This window comes from Dryobates pubescens, chromosome 34 (genome assembly GCF_014839835.1).
Source record: "Dryobates pubescens isolate bDryPub1 chromosome 34, bDryPub1.pri, whole genome shotgun sequence".
NCBI lineage: Eukaryota > Metazoa > Chordata > Aves > Piciformes > Picidae > Dryobates > Dryobates pubescens.
In genome coordinates this window covers 4,922,351-4,942,115 of record NC_071645.1, presented here as the reverse complement: position 1 = coordinate 4,942,115, position 19,765 = coordinate 4,922,351, and the positions used below count along the sequence as shown (strand labels likewise).

Sequence of the window (19,765 nt, the reverse complement as noted above, 5' to 3'; positions counted from 1 at the left end):
CCCCCAGGCTCTGGCTGGCAGGGGAGGGGAGAGTGTGTGTGTGTGTGTGTGTGTGGAAGGGGAGGCGGGTGGGGGGGACGGGACCAGCAGAGAGATCAAAAATAACCCTCTTATGTCAAAGCCGGGGAAGGGGGGGTGGGGGTGTGCAGAAAGTATAAATACGGCGAGGTTGGGGAGTCGGCACGGAGGCTGCGGGGGAGCCCGGCGGGGGCGATGGGGCGGCGGGGGGGGTTGCTGGGGGGCCGGGCTCCGCTCCATTTGCTGCTGCTGTGTCACGCCTGGGCGCTGCCGCCGCCGCCGCCCCCCCGGGAGGCTCAGCCGCTGCTGCCCGCCCGCCTGCCCGCACCCCCGGGCCAGCTCGCCCTCAGGCTGGCCGCTTTCGGCCGCTCCGTCGTGCTCCGCCTCCGCCCCGACGCCGCTTTCTTGGCACCCCGGCTCCGTTTCCAGCGCTTAGGGGGTCGCCGTTCCCCGGGTCGGAGCCCGCCGCGCCGGGGCTGCTTCTATTCGGGAAGCGTCGAGGGGAGCCCCGATTCCCCCGCCGTGCTCAGTCGCTGCGAGGCGGGGGGAGGTTTCCGAGCCGCTTTTCTCCTCGATGGGGTCTCCTATGAGCTGCAGCCCCTAGGGCAGCCCTCGAGCAGCCCTCCCTGGAGACGCCTGCACCGCCTCCGGCGCCGAGCCGCCCCGCCGGGCACCCCCAGCCCCGCTGCTGCTGCCGAGGCCACCGGGATCGGCCCCGGGGAGCCGCTCCGCAGAGCCAAGCGCTTCGTGTCCCAGGCGCGGTTCGTGGAGACGCTGCTGGTGGCTGATGCATCCATGGTGCACTTCTACGGGGAGGAGGTGGAGGTAAGAGCTGCTGCTGTCCGCTGACCCCTCGTCCCTCCAACCCTGTCCTCGGTGGCTCTCCATCTCTTCATTCTGCAGTTCCCTCCGTCCCTGTCACTCCTTCACCTCTCCATGTTTTCTGGCCCCTCCATCCCCTTCCCTGTCCCCTCTATATGCCACTCTGTCCTCTTCCTCTGCCCTTTCATCCCTCTGTCCCTTTCTCTGCTCCATCCCTGTTCTGGATGACTGTCCACCTCTTTCTCCTGCAGTTCCCTCTGTCCCCTCCATCCCCTCTATCCCCTTCATCTTTCCATCTCTCTGTCCTTCTGTCCTCACTGCCCCTTTATCCCTCGATCCCCTTCATCTGCTCTGTCCCCTCCATCCCCTCTATCCCCTTCATCTTTCCATCTCTCTGTCCTTCTGTCCTCACTGCCCCTTTATCCCTCGATCCCCTTCATCTGCTCTGTCCCTCCATCCCTGTCCTCAATGACACTCTAGCACTTCATCCTGCAGGTCCCCTCCATCCCCATCACTCTTTCACTTCTCTGTCCTCTCTGACCCTTCCATCTCCTTCCCTTCACCTCTCTGTCTCCTGCATCCCCTTCAACCCCCCATCCTCTCTCCTCTCCTACCCCTATGGCCATCATCTCCCATCTCCACCCCTTCATCCCTTCCTGTCCCACTCACAACCCCAGCTCTCTGAATTTCCTGACACCCCCGAGTTGCCCACAGCCAGGGTTGCCCACAGACCTGCAATGCCAGGGACCTTCTTGGTGACCAAATAGAGAGCTGGGGACAGGGTGCTATGTCCCCACCTTTCCTTGCTGTGTAAGGGCTGTAAAAAGGCTGCAGGGTTGATCTGTTTGGGGTTCAGTCAGTATTTTGAGGACCCTTTCTCTGCACAGGCTGGCCATGGTGATGTCCCATCAGTCTGGTATACCCAAAGCTGAGGGGCAGGGGGGTTAATGCCTTTCTTGCTGTGGGGAAAGAGCTGTGCTGCAAAGTGACGAGCTTAGCTCCCTACCCACGAGCAGCTCTGGCCACAGAGCAAGTAAACCAGGGGCTGAGTGCAGTCCTGCTCCTGAGCCACCTGTTAGCAGCTGAGCAGATGCAGCCACAAGCTTTCCCCCAGCCACTACCACGAGAAACTCTCCCTCTCCTTCAGCATGCTCCAGCTGTGGAGCTCCTACCCACAGCCAGGTTTCATGTACACTCTGGGAGTGGAGATCAAGGTCTCTCCACCTCTGTATCTGTCTCCAGGGGCTGTTGACCAGCTGGCAGCAAGTTGGTTTTTATGCTTCTTGCAAAGCCAGCTCCCCACCACCGTGGGTTGGTCTTTGCACCAAAGCTGCTCATCCTGGTTGGGTATGGGGCTGCTAGAGGAGTCTGAGCTCAGCAAGGGGCAGTTGGGCAGCTGAACCCAGGGGCTTTGCTGTTTCTGTCCTCTTTACCCTTCCCTTCAGGGCTTCATCCAGCTTCTCCACTGCATATTCTCCAGTGGTTTAATTCTGAGCAGGGCTGGACCTTGAGAAATGCCAAATCTTGAAGCTCCAGCTGAGTTCAGCTGCTCAGCATCACTCAGGTTTCTCTCCTTGCTCGGTTTTACTTGCATACCACCAAACCAGGCTGGCAGGAGCAGACAGAGGGTTGAGGAGTGATGAATTCTGCCCTTGGAGACAACACCATCACAGCTCACAGCAGTCAAAACCCAGTTTGCAGTGGACTGATCTGAATATTCAAGCAACAAACATATCAATGGGGATGGAAAAGGCTCTCCCCATGGTGTGAAGCTGGGTTTTGATTCCCCAGGAGGAGAGGAAAAATAGTGCAGTGCATCTTCTGGAACCCAGTGGCTGGAAAGCAACACCCAGGGGTCTGCCTCCTGCTCAAACAAGGGAATATATTTTAGGAGAAATCCTGATGCTGCTCAGCTTGAGCTAGGGGAAAAAAATCAACAACCCTCTGGGCAAATCTGTGCTGTGGGGCAGCTCTCAGGAGGCTGCTGAGCAGCAACCAAGGGTCTGAAATCCTGGGACCCTGCCTTGGTTTGGCTGCTACACCCCCCGGGGGGGTGGGGGGGTGGGTGGGTGAGTGATGCTGCCTGGTAGGTCCATGACAGCAGTTAGCAGGAAGTTTCCAATCTGCTTAGTTGCCGTTTTACTACCTCTTTGTGCCCAAGAGCAGTGTCTCTGCATCACCTCTCAGGGTGTTTCCTGCTGATGGGAAGGAAAGCTTTAAAGCTCTAGGTTTGCATGAAGAGGGCAATCAGGGATTGAAGTATTTGGGAGCAAATTTCTGCTAGCTGTGGTGTAGCAGTGAAGGGGGGGGGGGGGGGGGGGGGGGAGGAGGGGGAAAGCCACCTGCTGTGCTTCTGTGCCTTTTGTTCTCAGCCACAAGAAAAGAGAAACCCAAAAAGCAGGGAGAAGCTGCTAGCTCAGGAGACCAAATCCCCATCTCACTTCTCCCTGGGCATTTTGTGGGCCAAAGAAAACCCACATGAATAAATAACTAACTAGATAGAGTGATGGCTTGCTGGAGCTGCTGAGGTCTTAAGAGAGCTGACTTAGGAGATGCCCAGGGAGCAGAAATGTTGAGTTAGAAGGAATCATATTTATATAGTGACTTTTCTTCCCAGAACCACACTTTAATTACCAAATAGCTATTAAAGGTCACGAGCATTGTTTGTATTCCCAGCTAGTTTCTTGCATAAGCTGTAAAGAGCTCAAGAAGAAGTCACCAGAAGATGTGTTCAAGCACTGCAAGCTGTAATCAGTGTCATGCTGAATGCTGTTAATGATTTATTCCTAATCAATCCAAGCCTTATAGCTCAGCTGTTAACCTCATTTAGATAACAAGAGCTAAACTCTGCCTCCATTGATACTCAGGCAAGTATTGATGGAGGAATATGATGCAGTGAGAGCAGGAGGGGGAAATGATGGAGTGAGAGCAGAGGCAGACCTGAAATTTGGGGGGTTTAATTATTCTTCTGGCTTGATGCTTGCTGGAGATGGGGTGTTTAGGGTGGTGAGCAGTAAGAGCTGTGAGCAGCTAGTAGGTCATGGAGGACTTGGCAGGATGGGACCTGCAGTGATTAGGAAGAGCCTAGAATCACAAAATGGTTTGGGTTGGAAGGCACCTTAAGGATCATCCAGTTCCAAACCCCCTGCCATGGACAGGGACACCTCCCACTAGCCCAGGTTGCTCAAAGCCTCATCCAAGCTGCTCTTCAACACCTCCAGGAAAGGGCCAGCCACAACCTCCCTGGGCAACCTCTTCCAGTGTCTCTCTACCCTCACTGGAAAGAGTTTCTTTCTATCTCCAGTTTCAGTCTCCCTTCTTCCAGCTCAAAGCCACTGCTCCTCACCCTGTCACCACAAGCAGTTGTAAAAAGTCCCTCCCCAGCTTTCTTGTAGCCCACTTCAGGCACTGGATGAGTGTGAGTATGCAGGCTGGACAAGTTACCCTTTGTTTTTCCTGAGGAGAATCCAAAATGCCTGGGGAGGGGGAAGAGAAGGAGGCTGAGCATCACTAAGAGAGTTAAGTTGGGGGGTTGAGTAGGGGAAACTGAGGCAGGGGGTAGTGAAGGGCCTGATCCCTCTGACATGGAGGAGAAAGAGCAGTTGGGCTGAGCACCTGCAGCAAAGGCTGCACTTGCAGGGATGCCCTGCAAGTCTCAAGGGATGTCTGCTGAGACACCTCAAGTGGTTACCAAACCCATCCACAGCATTCCCAGCCAGTTGGCAGCAGAATTGCATTCCTGTGGTGGGATTTCTCCAGCCTCTTGGGTGCAGATGAGACAAGTTTCCAGGGTTTCCTCTGCAAACATGATGGCTACGATCCCCTTCTCTTTCCCTCTTGCTCTTGTGAGTGAGGCAACTGCAACCCTTGACTCCAGGAACTGGGAATGACTGAGGAGCAGGGCAGAATCTGATCCATCTGATTAAGCCAGGATTCCTCACTTGGCTTCTGTGCTCATTCCAGGCAGATTTATGAGGTTTTAGGAGCACTGTTGGAATCCTTTCCCTCTAAAACCAGATGAATGCAGGAGTGTGTGGCACAGGCTGCTGCTGGTGTCCCTCTGCCTGCTCTCCCACACCCTGCCTGACCATCAAAGTGAGCTTGGAGGTAAAGCCAAAGGCACCCTGCAGCCTCAGGTCCCCTCGCATCCGGCTCCTAGGCTCACTTTAGGATGTTTTGCAGCTTGAGTTGGTGAGTTTGCTTAATCCTTTAACAAAAGGAGCCTGAGCCCATCCCAAAGGCACCCAGGGTGGGATTAAAGGGGATCTTTGCAGAGGAAAAGGGAACCAGAATTGATGCCACTGCCCAAGAGGAGGTGGCTGAGAGGAGACCTCATTACTCCCTACAACTCCCTGAAAGGAGGTTGCAGTGAGGTGGGGGTTGGGCTCTTCTCCCTAGTCTCAGGTGACAGAAGGAGAGGAAATGGCCTGAAATTGTGCCAGGGGAGGTTTAGGTTGGAGATGAGGATAAACATCCTTCCTATACGAGTGGTCAGGCATTGGAACAGGCTGCCCAGGGAGGTGGTGGAGTCCCCAGACCTGGAGGTATTTAAATGTGTGGACCTGGCACTTGGGAATATGGTTTAGTGGCCATGGTGGTGCTGGGTGAAAGTTGGGCTGGATGCTCTCAGGCTGTGGTGGTGCTGGGTGAGGGTTGGGCTGGATGCTCTCAGTGGTGGTGCTGGGTGAGGGTTGGGCTGGATGCTCTCAGGCTGTGGTGGTGCTGGGTGAAGGTTGGGCTGGATGCTCTCAGGCTGTGGTGGTGCTGGGTGAAGGTTGGGCTGGATGCTCTCAGGCTGTGGTGGTGCTGGGTGAGGGTTGGGCTGGATGCTCTCAGGCTGTGGTGGTGCTGGGTGAGGGTTGGGCTGGATGCTCGCTGTGGTGGTGCTGGGTGAGGGTTGGGCTGGATGCTCTCAGGCTGTGGTGGTGCTGGGTGAAGGTTGGGCTGGATGCTCTCAGGCTGTGGTGGTGCTGGGTGAGGGTTGGGCTGGATGCTCTCAGGCTGTGGTGGTGCTGGGTGAGGGTTGGGCTGGATGCTCTCAGGCTGTGGTGGTGCTGGGTGAGGGTTGGGCTGGATGCTCTCAGTGGTGGTGCTGGGTGAGGGTTGGGCTGGATGCTCTCCGAGGGTTTTTCCACCCGAAGCAGTTCTGTGCTTCTCTGCTCCGGCACCGCTGCTGCCTTTCCTCTGGGATCCGTCCCCAGGGTGTGACCCTGGGCCTGCATCCGTTTTGCTGCGAGGGCTTGGAGGAGCAGGCAGCCTCCTGACATGTTCCCCTGGCCGCTGCACTTGGCTTCCTCACGTCACCCCATAATGTCCCCCAGCTGCTGCGTTCCAGCCCCGCCGCTGGCGCTGTGACCGCCCATTAGCCAGGGCTTCGGAATGAAAGGCTCAGCGCGAAGGGAACCGGCTCCCACCGACACAACCCGGCAGCACACTGCAGTCTTCCTATCCCTGGGATGCTCTCAGGACTGGGGGGGGGGTTCAGCCATGTCTGCAAAGAAGTGGTGCCCATCCTCTGCGTGCCTCAGTTTCCCCTACCCTGGAAAAGGGTAACCTGAGTAGCCAACAGAAATTACGAGATGGGGGAGGGAAAAAATCATGTGGCAAAGAGGAAAAGGGTTGAGGTAGTGAGATGGGAAGGGAGGAGGGCAGCCAGGCAGGCTGGATGGGTGTCCCCTTCACCTCCAGCTTGCCCCCCATCTTCCTTGGCTGCTGCTGACGTTTGTGGAAGGAAATTCTTGGCGCGGGCTTCAAACCGCAGAGGGAGGTTGGCAGGGTGGCCACTGGCCGCTGTGGGTATCCCAGCTGGGGGGGGAGGGGGGAGGCTAGCATGCAGCCATGGCTTTGGGGGAGTGAGACAAGCTGGGATCTGTTTTTACCAGTTGTTTTCTTTTATTTAGAGCCGGGCAGCCCTCGCATCTGACCTTGTGTTTCGCTTCCTTCCATCTGCCTGCGCTCCACAAACTGCAGCCTCCTTAGCTTGGTCGGGGAGGTTTTTTCTCTCCTCCCAGCTTCTGGCTATTAGGGAGAAAGGAGAAGGAGGGATAAAAAAACCCACCACCAACAAAAAAATACCCCAGCAACCCTACCAACAACCAAACCAAGCTACAGCCCCAGGTTGAGCTGAGCTTTAACCTCCGTGGAGCGTGTCGGAGGGAAATGAGCTCGGCTGGGGTGCCGCGCGGGTGCTCCCCGGCCAGCCGTCTGCACTGGGTGGGTCTGGGGCTATTAGATCATTGTGTGCATACCACAGTCATAGTTAATGTCTGTGGAAGAGCAGCTTCTCCTCCTCCAGAACAATAATAATAGTTAAAGGAAAGGCAAAAAATGCCCCCAACCCCCCCCCACACCCTCCCTAGTTTGTGGATCTCTGCAGAAATCAGCTTCTGAGTGGTTCCCACGGAGGAGAATGCCAGCAGACATTTTGCAAGTCAGTATCAGGAGGTGAAATCCAACTTGAGCAGGTTAAAACCAACCCTTGCAGCTCCCCTTGCTCTCATTCCTCTTTATTCTTTTCTTTCCCAAACGTGCCCTTTGCTGCTGGCAGCCTCATGCTGGGCAGTGCTGGTGGTACCTGCGTGCCTGGCTTGGGGCTCTCTCCCAAGCAGTGATGCTGTGGCAGGAGGCGTGTCAGAGCTGTTGTGATGTAGAGGTCTTGGATCAAAAAGCATCTCCTTTCATTATGAGGGGAAAATGGGTGGATTTTAATCATCTAAAGAGTAAAGAAAGGGATTGCAGCCAGGGTTTTAAAAAGAGGTTCATCACCAGGCTGTGATGCTCATACCTGGCCGTAAAAGCAGCACAGGAGGCAGAGGAGGGGTGCTCCTGCAATCCTCTTAGGCTTGAGCTGGTGTCCTCTTCCCTCCAGAGCAAGTAATGGGGTGATTTTTTCCAGCTGTATTTACCAGCTGGACAGACATCCTACCAAGCTCTCCTGGGATGGTGCTTGGAAATGGCAGGGAAGCTCCTTGCACTCATTGCAGGGCTCTGCAAGGAGGCAGAAACCAAACCATCTGCACCACTGGGCTCCCTAAACATGACCCCGTGGCTGCCCCACATTTGATCCCAGTCCTCGGCCTTGATGCTGAGAAGGAAACCTTGGAGAAGACTACATTCCCTCCTTGGTGGTTCATGAAGCCAGAACCTGCTTGCAAAGGCATGGGGAAGATGGGACAGGAGAGATTTAGCTTGTCCAAAGCCAGAAGTGCTCATTCAGCCTCTCCTGAGCCCTGGAGATCGCTTAATTTGCTTTTGGCCCCAGTTCCAAACCTGTGTCTGAGCCAAGGAGGTGCAGGTGGATTGCTGCTCTCCAGCCAGGGTCCATCCAAACCCCAACCAACTCCAGCACAGTGCAGGGATGGGTATAAATAGACACCAGATGGTGGAACAAGTGAAGTTGACCTTTTAATCTGCACTAAATAGCTGTTTGTTCAGTTCCTGTTCCATCTTCACCTTCCAGATGCAGGGAAAGTGCATGGATGTTTCTTGAGTCCCTCTGTTCCTGCTCCTGAATGAGCTTCTGGGCTGGATGGAACCCTGGGAATGTGAGGGTTGGCATCCTGTGGGATTTGTGGTAGGGACCTAGAGCTCCCAGCTACCAGGATGAAGAGAAACTTGCAATGGGATAGAAAAGGGTGGGGCAGGAGTTGCTTCCTTGTAAAAGATGGATGATCCCATAGGATCATCAAGGTTGGAAAAGACCTCTGAGATCATCAACCCAACATCACCATGCCCATGTCCTGAAGTGCCAGCAGAGCCCTTCCAGGTCTTCGTGTGTGTCATTTCAGGAAGGCTTTGTGGCATTTTTAGGATGATTCCCAATGGATTTTCCCCAGGGGGTAAACAATGCCCCATGGGGATCTCACCTGGGACTCTTGCCTTGGTGGTGGCTTCTCTGTGACATTTCTGACATGCTTTGGGCTGGGCCATGAGTCGTGGCTGGCCAGTCTAAATAAACCAGGCTACTCAGTGCTCCCATCACCCTAACTGGGGCCTGCCCTTGGATAATGAGCTGGGGAGTACTTGGGCTACAACTCACTGAAGGAAAACAGCTGTTTACATGGAGCTGCCAGTGCTGGGATGAAATGTGACAGAGGGACTGCAAAGAGCCCCAGGTGCCCTGGGCAAGCAGCTCTTGGTGCCATCGCTGCTAGGGCGGAGGGGGCGCATCTCCCTAAACATCTCCCTAAACATCTCCCTCATTTGCCAAGAAAAGGCCATTTTGTGCATAAACCCCAGCAGCAGCACCATGGATGAGCCTGAAAAGCCAGCTCCACCCAGGAACCAGGGATTATTCCAAGGAGGAAGGGGGGGGGAAAGAAACTGAGCCCTCAGAGAGGTCTTTCCTGAGCCCTTGCAGCTTAATTAGCATGGCTGGAGCGAGACCGTGGGGTGTAATTTGTCTGGGGAGGAGAGAAGCCACTTTCTCTTTCCCAATACTTTATTGTGTAATAGCTGCATTTTTCTCTCCTGACTGTGGGGCTGGGAGTGAGTGCCAAGCAGAAGAGGAATTTTGATGCTCAGATAAGATGTTTACATCAGCCTAAACATCGCTGGCGCGTTTGACATATTAAGTCATCTCTGGGCGTCCCAGCACTGCATGCTGCCGGGTGAAGACTCATCCATCAAAGTGCTTTGTTCCTGCTGAGGACAGTGTGGGTTCAAACCCTGCCAACCAGCACGGGCAGGACATGCACAGCAATGCAAGGGGTGGTTTTGCACCGGGGAGGTGTTTGTGCAGGAAGCTGGATGATAGGGCTGCCAGAGTTTGGGGCAGCTCAGCCTGGAGAAGAGAAGGCTCCAGGGAGACCTTAGAGCAGCCTTCCAGTACCTGAAGGGGGCTACGAGAAAGCTAGGGAAGGACTTTTGACAAGGGCTGGGAGTGACAGGATGAGGGGGAATGGATTAAAGCTGGGAAAGGGCAAGATTTAGTCTGGAGATTAGGAAGAAATTCTTTCCAGTGAGGGAAACAGGTTGCACAGGGAGGTTGTGGATGCCTCCTCCCTGGAGGTGTTCAAGGCCAGCTTGGATGAGACCTTGAGCAACCTGGGCTGGTGGAAGGTGGAGGGGGTTGGAACTAGGTGATCTTTAGGGTCCTTTTCAACCCAAACCATTCTATGCATCTATGAATAAACTGTTCTTGCCCCAGGGCAGCCAGGGCAGAGTTAATGATTTGGGAATATGCAAGAGCACTTGCAGAGACTTGTGAGCTTGTCCCAAAGGGTTTCTGGGTGCAAAAGGTTCACGGCAGGTGAAAAAGGTGACGAGGGGTTGGGTATGTCCTGCCTGCCCTTCCTGCTGGCACGAGGTGTAAAGCATCAAGTACAGAAAGGGCAGCACTTGTCCATCAGCCCAGGTGGCTGCCTGAGCTGGGCTGGACATGGTTGGCTACCTAAAGCAGGTTGATTTCTCCTTTCTTCTCCTGTCTTCTGAGAGCCCTGTGGCAAACGTTTCACCCAGGCTTTGCCTGCCCCTCTCCTTCCCTGCAGAACCACGTCCTGACCCTGATGTCCATGGCTGCTCGCATCTACAAACATCCCAGCCTGAAGAACTCCATCAACCTGGTGGTGGTGAAGGTGCTGGTGGTAGATGAGGCGGCAGCGGGGCCGGAGGTGTCTGACAATGGTGGCCTCACCCTGCGCAACTTCTGCAGCTGGCAGCAAAAGTTCAACCCCCCGAGCGACCGCCACCCAGAGCACTATGACACTGCCATCCTGCTGACCAGACAGGTCTGAAGGGTCCCTTGGGGATGCTCTGGGGAGGGGAAAAGGCTTGAGGTCTCCTTGGAGGGAGAGAAGAGATGCTTCCCACTCTGCAAAGGATGGGGCTTGGGGCAAAGCCACAGGGGAGGTGGTTGTGCTTGGGCTGCAGAGCACCACTGGGTTGCTGCTTTGAGACACCGGGGGTGCTGAGTGTTGGACCTCTTCATCTCACCTTATCCCTCCTTGGTGCTGCCACCAAACAGGACTTCTGTGGCCACCAGAGCTGTGACACGCTGGGAGTGGCAGATATTGGCACCATGTGCGACCGCAACAAGAGCTGCTCGGTGATTGAGGACGAGGGCTTGCAGGCAGCCTACACCCTGGCTCATGAACTGGGTAAGGCATCCCTCTCCCACCAGGCTTTCTGCTCTTCCAGCCCTGCTGCTGGGGGGTGATGTAGCACAGCCCAGCATCAGCATCTCCTGGCTGGGTACCACCTGCCAAGGCCTGGGCAGCACTGGGGAGGTTCTGGCACTGGCAGAATCATAGAATAGTCTTGGTTGGAAATGACTTCTAAGACCATTGAGTCCAACCATCAACCTAAGACCACCATGGCCATTAAACCATGTCCCCAGCTGCCATGGCCACAGGTTTCTTGAACACTTCCAGGGATGGTGACTCCACCACCTCCCTGGGCAGCCTGTTCCAATCCCTGACCACTCCTGCAGCAAAGGAATTGCTCCTAATCTCCAGCCTAACCCTCCCTTGGCACAATTTCAGGCCATTTCCTCTCATCCTATCACCTGAGACTGGAAAGGAGAGACCAGACCAACCTCCTTTCTGAAGTTCCTAAGTTGGTGTAAAAGTGTGATGAGCCAAGACCTGAGGCCAAGCACCTCTCCCCCTTGGCTGGCCACTCCTAGAGCTGTGCTGGCTCATCTGGGCTGCTTTGCCCTGCATGCAGCAGGTTGCACCTTTGAGGCAGGGCAAGCACCGTTTTGGTCATGGCTTCTGACTTAGCAAAGCAAAGAGCTTCTGCAGCAGCTGCCTGGCAGCTTCTAGCTGTTCCCATCTGCCCCCACATCACCTGCAGCAGAGCAGGGGCTGGGAGGCTGGAGCTCACAAGGCTTTCTGCTCCCCAGGTCACGTACTCAGCATGCCCCACGATGATTCCAAGACCTGTGAGCGGCTCTTTGGGCCCCTTGGGAAGCACCATATGATGGCTCCTCTCTTCATCCACTTGAACAAGACCCAGCCCTGGTCTCCTTGCAGTGCCATGTACCTCACCGAGTTCCTGGATGGAGGGCACGGTAAGGAGCCTCAGCACAGCCTTTTCCTTAGCTCCTCAGGCTCTTTGCAGTGCCTGGAGGGATGTCTGGGGTGAAGCACTCCTCAAATCAGAGCCCAGACAGAGGTTTGGGGTGTCCTGCTTGGTGCAACCCATGGCATCCAGCCTTGATACATCTCTGTCCTGCCCAGGTGACTGCTTGCTCGATGCTCCAGCTGATCCTCTCTCCCTCCCTGCTGAGCTGCCTGGCCAGGGAGCCCTGTACAGCCTGGACCAGCAATGCCAGCAGATCTTTGGCAAGGACTTCCAGCACTGCCCCAACACCACGGAGGAGGACATCTGTGCCCAGCTCTGGTGCAGGACAGGCAGTGGGGAGCCCCTTTGCCACACCAAGAATGGCAGCTTGCCATGGGCTGATGGCACCCCCTGCAAAACCAGTGGGCTGTGCTGGGATGGACGCTGCCTGCCACAGGATGCCCTGCAGCCCCAGGTAATGAGGAGGGATTGGGGACAGATGGGCTAGGGGTTGATCTTTTGGGATTCCCAGACCTCTGACCACAGTCCTGCCATCTGAATCAGCTTTGGGACTGGCTGATCTGTTTGTTGGCTATCACAGAATTGCTTTGCTTGGAAAAGACCTCCAAGAGGATCCAGTCCAACCTTCAACCTAAGTCCACCACGGCCATTAAACCGTGTCCCAAAGAGCCCTATCCACACGTTTCTTGGACACCTTCAGGGATGCTGACTCCCTGGGCAACCTGTTCCAATGCCTGACCACTCTTGCAGCAAAGAAATTCTTCCTAATCTCCAACCTAAACCTCCCCTGGCATAATCTCAGGCCATTTCCTCTTGTCCTATCACCTGATACTAGGGAGAAGAGACCAACCTCCACCTCATTCCAACCTCCTTCCAGGGAGCCAGAAGCTCTCCCCTCAGCCTCCTCCAGGCTAAACAATCCCAGTTCCCTCAGCTTCTCCTCACAAGACCTGTTCTCTAGATCCTTCTCCAGCACTGCCAAGTCCACCATGCCCCTCAGCAGCACATTTAGATGTCTGTCTCCTTCAGCAGCTCTTTTCATGAATTTTTATCAGTGGCAAGCCCAGCTCATAGATAAAACCCTGCTGTGCCTTTCACCAGGGCTTGGGCTGGTCTGATCCAGAGCAGGCAGCCACAGCTCTGCCCTTAAACCATTACTTAGGAAGTTCCATCAGAGCATGAGGAGGAACTTTGAGGGTGGCAGAGCACTGGAACAGGCTGCCCAGAGAGGTGGTGGAGTCTTTATCTCTGGAGTCATTCAAAACCTGCTTGGATGTGTTCCTGTGTGACTTGTAGGTGACCCTGCCTTGGCAGGGGGCTTGGACTCGGTGATCTCCAGAGGTCCCTTCCAACCCCTCCCATTCTGTGATACTGTGAGAGGAGCTGGGGGTAGAATTTAGCTCTGCTCCAGACCTTTGGTCACCCTAGGGGTGAGCAGCCAGGGATGGATGGGCTCAGGGATGGATGGGCTGAGGAATGGATCTGGCAGCTTCTCATGGTCTCTTGCAGCCCGTGGTGGATGGTGGCTGGGGCCCATGGAGCCCCTGGGGCTCCTGCTCCCGGACCTGTGGAGGTGGTGTGCAGTTCTCCTACCGGCACTGTGACAGCCCCAAGCCCCAGCACGGTGGCAGGTACTGCGAGGGCCAGCGTGCCAAGTACCAGTCCTGCCACACTGAGGAGTGCCCACCAGATGGTAAGCCCAGCTCTGCAGAGCCACCCATCCACACACCAAAGGGGTGCCATTCCCAAAGGTGTGTTCACCTCCCAGCCCGCTCTCTCCAGGACCCACCACCAGGGATTGCTCTGCTCTCCCTTGAATATTCATCTTGGGTTTGGAGAGCTTTTTGCTGGGGGTTCTGCTCCCCTCTGCTTGGGTGGGAAGTGCTGTGGCATCCCCCCTGTGCTTGCACCCTCACCACGTGCTCCTGCTGTCCTTGGCTTGCCACCACATCTCCATCACAGAATCCTGGAAGCATTTTGGTTGGAAAGGACCTTTCAGATCATTGAGTCCAACCATTCTCTCTGTGCTAAGACATATCCCTCAGCACCACATCTCTGTGGCTTTGGAACACCTCTGGGGATGAGGATTCAACCACTCCCCTGAGCAGTCCAGTGGTAGAGCAACCTTTCGGGTTTCATTCTTCTGATGGCCAACCTAAGCCTCCCCTGGTGCAACCTGAGGCTATTTCCTCTTGTCCTACACCTTGTAACTGGGGACAAGAAACTAAGGTGACCAACTATGGCCAAGGGCAGTGGTTCTCACCAGTTTTTTGGAGCTTTTGGGCCACGTTTAGGCTTTCCTTCCAGGCAAGAGCTTTCGGGAGCAGCAGTGTGAGAAGTACAACAGCTACAACTTCACGGACCTGGAAGGGAACCTCCTGGAGTGGGTCCCCAAGTATGCAGGAGTGTCACCCCGAGATCGATGCAAGCTCTTTTGCCAAGCCAGAGGAAGGAGTGAATTTAAAGTCTTTGAGGCCAAAGTAAGACACCTGATGGTGGTCATTAATATCCTCCCTCATTACCCCATCTCAGACCCAACCCACGCAGCCAACCATGCCCCTAATTGCTCCTCCCTGGCCCCTCTCTCCTAGGTGATCGACGGCACGTTGTGTGGACCAGAGACCCTCTCCATCTGCGTCCATGGGCAGTGCATCAAGGCTGGCTGTGATCACATTGTTGGGTCCTCCAAGAAGCTGGACAAGTGTGGGGTGTGTGGTGGCAATGGCTCCACGTGCAGGAAAATATCTGGCTCGCTCAACCGATCCAAGTAAGGGGAGAAGGGGGCTGCAGGGATGGGCTAGGGGAGGAGAAGATGTTGACTTGTCCAGAGAAGGGCAACAAAGCTGGGGAGGGGTTGGGAGCACAGCCCTGTGAGGAGAGGCTGAGGGAGCTGGGGTTGCTTAGCCTGGAGAAGGGAGGCTCAGGGGAGACCTTCTTGCTCTCTGCAACTCCCTGAAGGGAGGTTGTAGCCAGGTGGGGATTGGTCTCTTCTCCCAGGCAAGCAGCACCAGAACAAGAGGACACAGTCTCAAGCTGTGCCAGGGGAGGTTTAGACTGGATGTTAGGAAGAAATTCTTCACAGACAGAGTGATTTCCCATTGGAATGTGCTGCCCAGGGAGGTGGTGGAGTCACCATCACTGGAGGTGTTTAGGAGGTGTTTAGGAAGAGACTTGATGGGGTGCTTGGTGCCATGGTTTAGTTGATTAGATGGTGTTGGGTGATAGGTTGGACTTGATGATCTTGAAGGTCTTTTCCAACCTGCTCTGGTCTGGTCTATTCTATTCTATTCTATTCTATTCTATTCTATTCTATTCTATTCTATTCTATTCTATTCTATTCTATTCTATTCCCATCTTTCTCCTTCCTTCTTTCTTCGTTCCACCTGTGCAAAGCTGGTCAGGCATTGGAACAGGCTGCCCAGGTGGGTGGTGGAGACACCATAGAATAGAATAGGATATACCAGACCAGGTTGGAAGAGACCTTTCTTCCCAGAAAGGGTTCTCAAACACTGAGACAGGCTCCCTGGAAGGTGATTAAATCCCCATCCTTGGAGGAGATTAAGAGAGGCAGAGATGTGGTGCTGGGGGACATGGTTTAGCACCAGCTTTGGCAAAGTTAGGTGGGACTCAATGTTCTGAAAGGCCTTTTTCCAACCAAAATGGTTCTCTCATTAACCAAGGTTTGCAGCCATGCAAATGCCTTGCAGCAGCCTGGTCTCCTACCCAGACTCTGGAGCTCAGGTGGTTTCCAGGGCAGCATTTTACAAGCCAAACAGTTTATTCCCTGGTGGAGACACCAGGATGGGCTCAAGCCATCAGTGTGAATAAATCTGCTAGCCTGAGGAGTTTACAGTGTGCAGCTCACCCTGGTGCAGTGAGCTGGGCACACATTTTGAGGGCTGATGTGGGATAGAAGAAGCTCAATAACTTTTCCCTGGGTTCAGGGGTGAATTTCAATCCTGGGACACCGAGGCAACCACTTCCCTCACCCAAGATCTCCGTTGCTTTGCCAAGGAGTTGAATTTCAGGCTTTTGTTGAAAAGATGGGAACAAAAGCCCAACATGTCCAGTTCCATGCAGGGAGGTGACTCATGCAGCCAAATTAGATTTCCTAAATTGTTTCCTTCCAGGGAGCCAGCTGAAATGGGGCTTCCACTCTCCTATGAATTATTTGTGGTTGACTAAAGAGAGATTAGCATGGGAGCTACAGCCAAGAAGAGATCCCATTAAGATCGGGGTTAAGGAGGCCAGGGTGATTGAGAGCAGGGTTTGACCTGAAGGTTTTGTTCCAAAACACTCTGAACCTAATTACTGACCACAGCATCAGCCACGGGGATGTGTGGGAAATGATCCTGCTGGCCACATGGCCTGGAGCACACCAGGGGGGCATTTTCTCTTCCAGCTCCTGAGTGCTCTGGGTTACAGAGGAACTGCTTCAGAGCCATGATCCCACTCACCAAGTGCCTTCCCCTGCATGGATCTCCTCCTAAGTCCTGTACAACAACCATGTCCCTTTGCTTCCTGCAGATATGGCTACAACGACATCGTCACCATCCCTGCTGGGGCAACCAACATCGACATCAAGCAGCGCAGCCACCGAGGGGTCCGACACGACGGGAACTACCTGGCCCTGAGGACCCTCGAGGGCAAGTACCTGCTGAATGGCAACTTCTCCATCTTGGCCATGGAGCAGGACATCCCCATCAAGGGGACCATCCTGAAATACAGCGGCTCCATGACGACCCTGGAGAGGCTGCAGAGCTTCCAGCAGCTCCCAGAGCCCCTGACCGTCCAGCTGCTGACCATCGCCAGTGAGGTCTTCCCCCCCAAAGTCAAGTACACCTTCTTCATCCCCAAGGATGTCCCTTTCAGCAAGCCAAAAGGCAAAGAGAAGAAGTCAGCCAACGTCATCCGCCCCATGCTGACCTCCCAGTGGGTGCTGGGCGACTGGTCCGAGTGCTCCAAGACCTGTGGCTCCGGCTGGCAGAGGCGGACGGTGGACTGCCGGGATGTGGAGGGTCAAACCTCCTCCACCTGCGACCGAGCCCTCAAGCCTGAGGACATCAAGCCCTGCGGAGACGTCCCCTGCCCGCTCTGGCGCCTGGGGCCCTGGTCCCCCTGCTCCCAGACGTGCGGCGAGGGCGTGCGGACGCGCAGCGCCTCCTGCATCGATTACACCGGGCAGCTCACCGCCCCGGGGAAGTGCAGCTCCCCAGGGCCGCCGCCAGCCACCTCCCCCTGCCTGCTCCGGCAGTGCTGAGCCGTGCCACGCCGGGACAGGATGGCCAGGGTGCCGCGGGCTTGTTCACCAGACAGACAACCACTCTCCAGTGCCTCATCCCCACCCCAGCGATGTCTACCTCAGAGGGGGGAATAACAGCAGCAAAATAAGGAGGAATCGAGGGATCACTTCTTTCTTTTCCCCACTTCCTTCCTTCCCCCTCCTTTCCCCCCTTTCTTCCTTCCTTCCCCCTCCTTTCCCCCCTTTCTTCCTTCCCCCTCCTTTCCCCCCTTTCTTCCTTCCCCCTCCTGTCCCCCCTTCCTTCCTTCCCCCTCCTTTCCCCCCTTGCTTCCTTCCTTCCCCCTCCTTTCCCCCCTTTCTTCCTTCCTTCCCCCTCCTTTCTCCCCTTCCTTCCTTCCCCCTCCTTTCCCCCCTTTCTTCCTTCCCCCTCCTTTCCCCCCTTTCTTCCTTCCTTCCCCCTCCTTTCCCCCCTTTCTTCCTTCCTTCCCCCTCCTTTCTCCCCTTCCTTCCTTCCCCCTCCTTTCCCCCCTTCCTTCCTTCCCCCTCCTTTCCCCTCTTCCTTCCTTCCCCCTCCTTTCCCCTCTTCCTTCCTTCCCCCTCCTTTCCCTCCTTCCTTCCTTCCCCCCCTTCCTTCCTTCCCCTTCCTTTTCCCCCCATCCACCCGTCCTTTCCCCCTTCCTTTCCTTCTTCCTCTCTGGCTGGCAAGTTGTCCAACATGGCTGTGCAGACTCTGTTTGGAAGCTCTGCTGGAGAAGCAGAGCCTGGCTTTGACCTTGTCCCATCCCAGCTGCAGGACGAGGAGGTCCAGGGTGGGTGGCTTTGCTGATACAATTGGGAATCCCTTTGCAAAAGGCTTGGGTCGGGTTGCTGCCTCCTCCCTGCAGTGGTGTGGGTGTTCTGGAGCACGAGGAGTGTTTTATCAGCTGTGGGTTTAGCTTGGGAGATAACTCACTTGTTTGGCTGGGAGCAGGAGGGCCACATCCTGCCACACATTAGGCAGGAGGACAGAAGAGATGGTCGTGGTTGCTTCTACCGAATTTACAACCTACAAGGGGGCAAACCTCTGCCTCCAACCCCCTCCCCCTCCATCCCCCCCACCCTCCCCTCAGCATCTGCAGAGCTATTCCTAGAGCTGCAGCCCCATGCCTCAACTTCCCCAGCTATAAAACCAAGGCTTAATTCCACCCGGTCTGGCTTTCAGCCCTACCATGAGGATTAACTCATTACCAGCTCTGCAGTGCTTGGACTGTGATGTGCCTGTTGTCACACTCCATCCCCCACTCTGCACACTTGGGTGTGCCAGCCTTTCCTCTCCCATCCTCAGCTCTCAGTCCCTTGCATGCTCATTTTCATAGCTTTGTTTAGATTTTGGAAAGAATTTGGCTTGCAGCAGGGGTGAGCCCAGGAACTGCAGCTGCTGAGCCTCTCCCCACCCCACCGTGGTGCCTGCTCCTCACCTCTGCTCTCCTGGGATCCAGGGAGATGCTTGGATCTGGTGTCAGGCTCCAGCACTGCTTGAACAATTGCAGTGTAGAACCGAGCCTGGCAAGGCTGGAGCTGTTCCTTCTTGACTGGGAACAGCCAGACCCCCTGTCCCCAGCCCGGCTGCAGCTGGCTGCCCAGCCTCTGAACTTTCCCCTTTCCAAAGTGATCTCCATCCATGTGCTGGCAGCAGCTGCTGCCTGGGGAGCAGGGATGGAATTTGGGAAGGTTTTTTGATGAACAATTCAGTATCTCCAGGCTGCTCTCTCAATGCCCCTTGCTGCTTGCCTGCAGATACCTGCACCATGCCTTGGCTCCCCTTTTGGCAGCAAAATGCTGACTTGCCAGTGGGAAAAGCTTTTTCCTCATGGGCACGGGAGAAGAACTAGAGGAAGATGAATTGATTTTACAATGCCTGAGCTTCCTCATTTGCAGTTGTGGGGTGAAGCCTTTTTCCTGTCCCTTCTGCCTGAACTAAGCTCCTTTATCTCCCTGGCCAGACAGCTTTGGGGTGGGACTGTGGGGTGAGCTGCTTCCCAAAAGCTGTGCCAAAACCCCTAATACTGATGTGAAAACCCAAGATATTAATTTTTCTATCCCCTGTAGGTGATTCCTAATGAAACCAAGGGGGCTACAGCCAAGGACTGAGGGTACTGAGGGCTTGACTCCAAACGAAAAACAATAGAGGCCAGCTGCAGAGTTTGGATGCGGAGCTGTTTGGGTTGTGTTCATACCTACCTTGGGGCAATGTTCTTCGTCTGCTAATTAATCTCCAGGAATTTCAGCCCTCTCTGGCTCTAACAAATAGCTGGATGCTAAAGTCATGTTGCCTTGCAGGGTTATTTTCTTTCTCCCCTTTGAGCCTAGCGAGGGTTTTCACTCAGAGGCCGGCATGGGTTTTCTCTCTGCTGTCACAACCAGCATTTAGGATGGGTCAGAAACTTTCAACCTGAGACCATGCCAAAGAAAATGTCTGCATTTGTCACACAGGAGTCCTGCAGGCCAAGGGTCTCTCCCAGTTTTTCATATTCACTGTGTGGTCGCTTAGCTGGAGCTTCCTAGTTGCAAAAACCTCCTTTCCTAGAGGCAAAAATGCTTCCTAGGTTCAAGCTTTCCTTCCTAGATGCAAAAAAATATCTCTTCCTGGATGCAAAAATGCTTCCTAGGTTCAAGCTT

The 19,765-nt window shown here is 55.0% G+C and overlaps 1 protein-coding gene across 1 annotated transcript; it reads left to right on the top strand.

Annotated features, from left to right (window-relative positions):
• The first annotated feature begins 213 nt into the window (after positions 1-213).
• Positions 214-17,243, top strand: ADAMTS8 (ADAM metallopeptidase with thrombospondin type 1 motif 8). Its single transcript, XM_009906488.2, has 9 exons — positions 214-843; positions 10,329-10,568; positions 10,805-10,937; positions 11,684-11,851; positions 12,021-12,319; positions 13,375-13,558; positions 14,173-14,345; positions 14,457-14,632; positions 16,393-17,243. Exons 1-9 carry the CDS (start codon positions 214-216, stop codon positions 17,123-17,125), a joined length of 2,736 nt encoding a protein of 911 aa, XP_009904790.2. The 3' UTR covers positions 17,126-17,243.
• Positions 17,244-19,765: the final 2,522 nt, after the last annotated feature.

What these genes read in the sequence shown, in the direction of transcription:
- ADAMTS8 (XM_009906488.2), top strand. Translation starts at nt 214, where the DNA reads ATGGGGCGGCGGGGGGGGTTGCTGGGGGGCCGGGCTCCGCTCCATTTG. An exon ending in TCTACGGGGAGGAGGTGGAG is followed by an intron (nt 844 to 10,328) that starts GTAAGAGCTGCT and finishes CCTTCCCTGCAG; the next exon opens with AACCACGTCCTGACCCTGAT. An exon ending in CACCCTGGCTCATGAACTGG is followed by an intron (nt 10,938 to 11,683) that starts GTAAGGCATCCC and finishes TCTGCTCCCCAG; the next exon opens with GTCACGTACTCAGCATGCCC.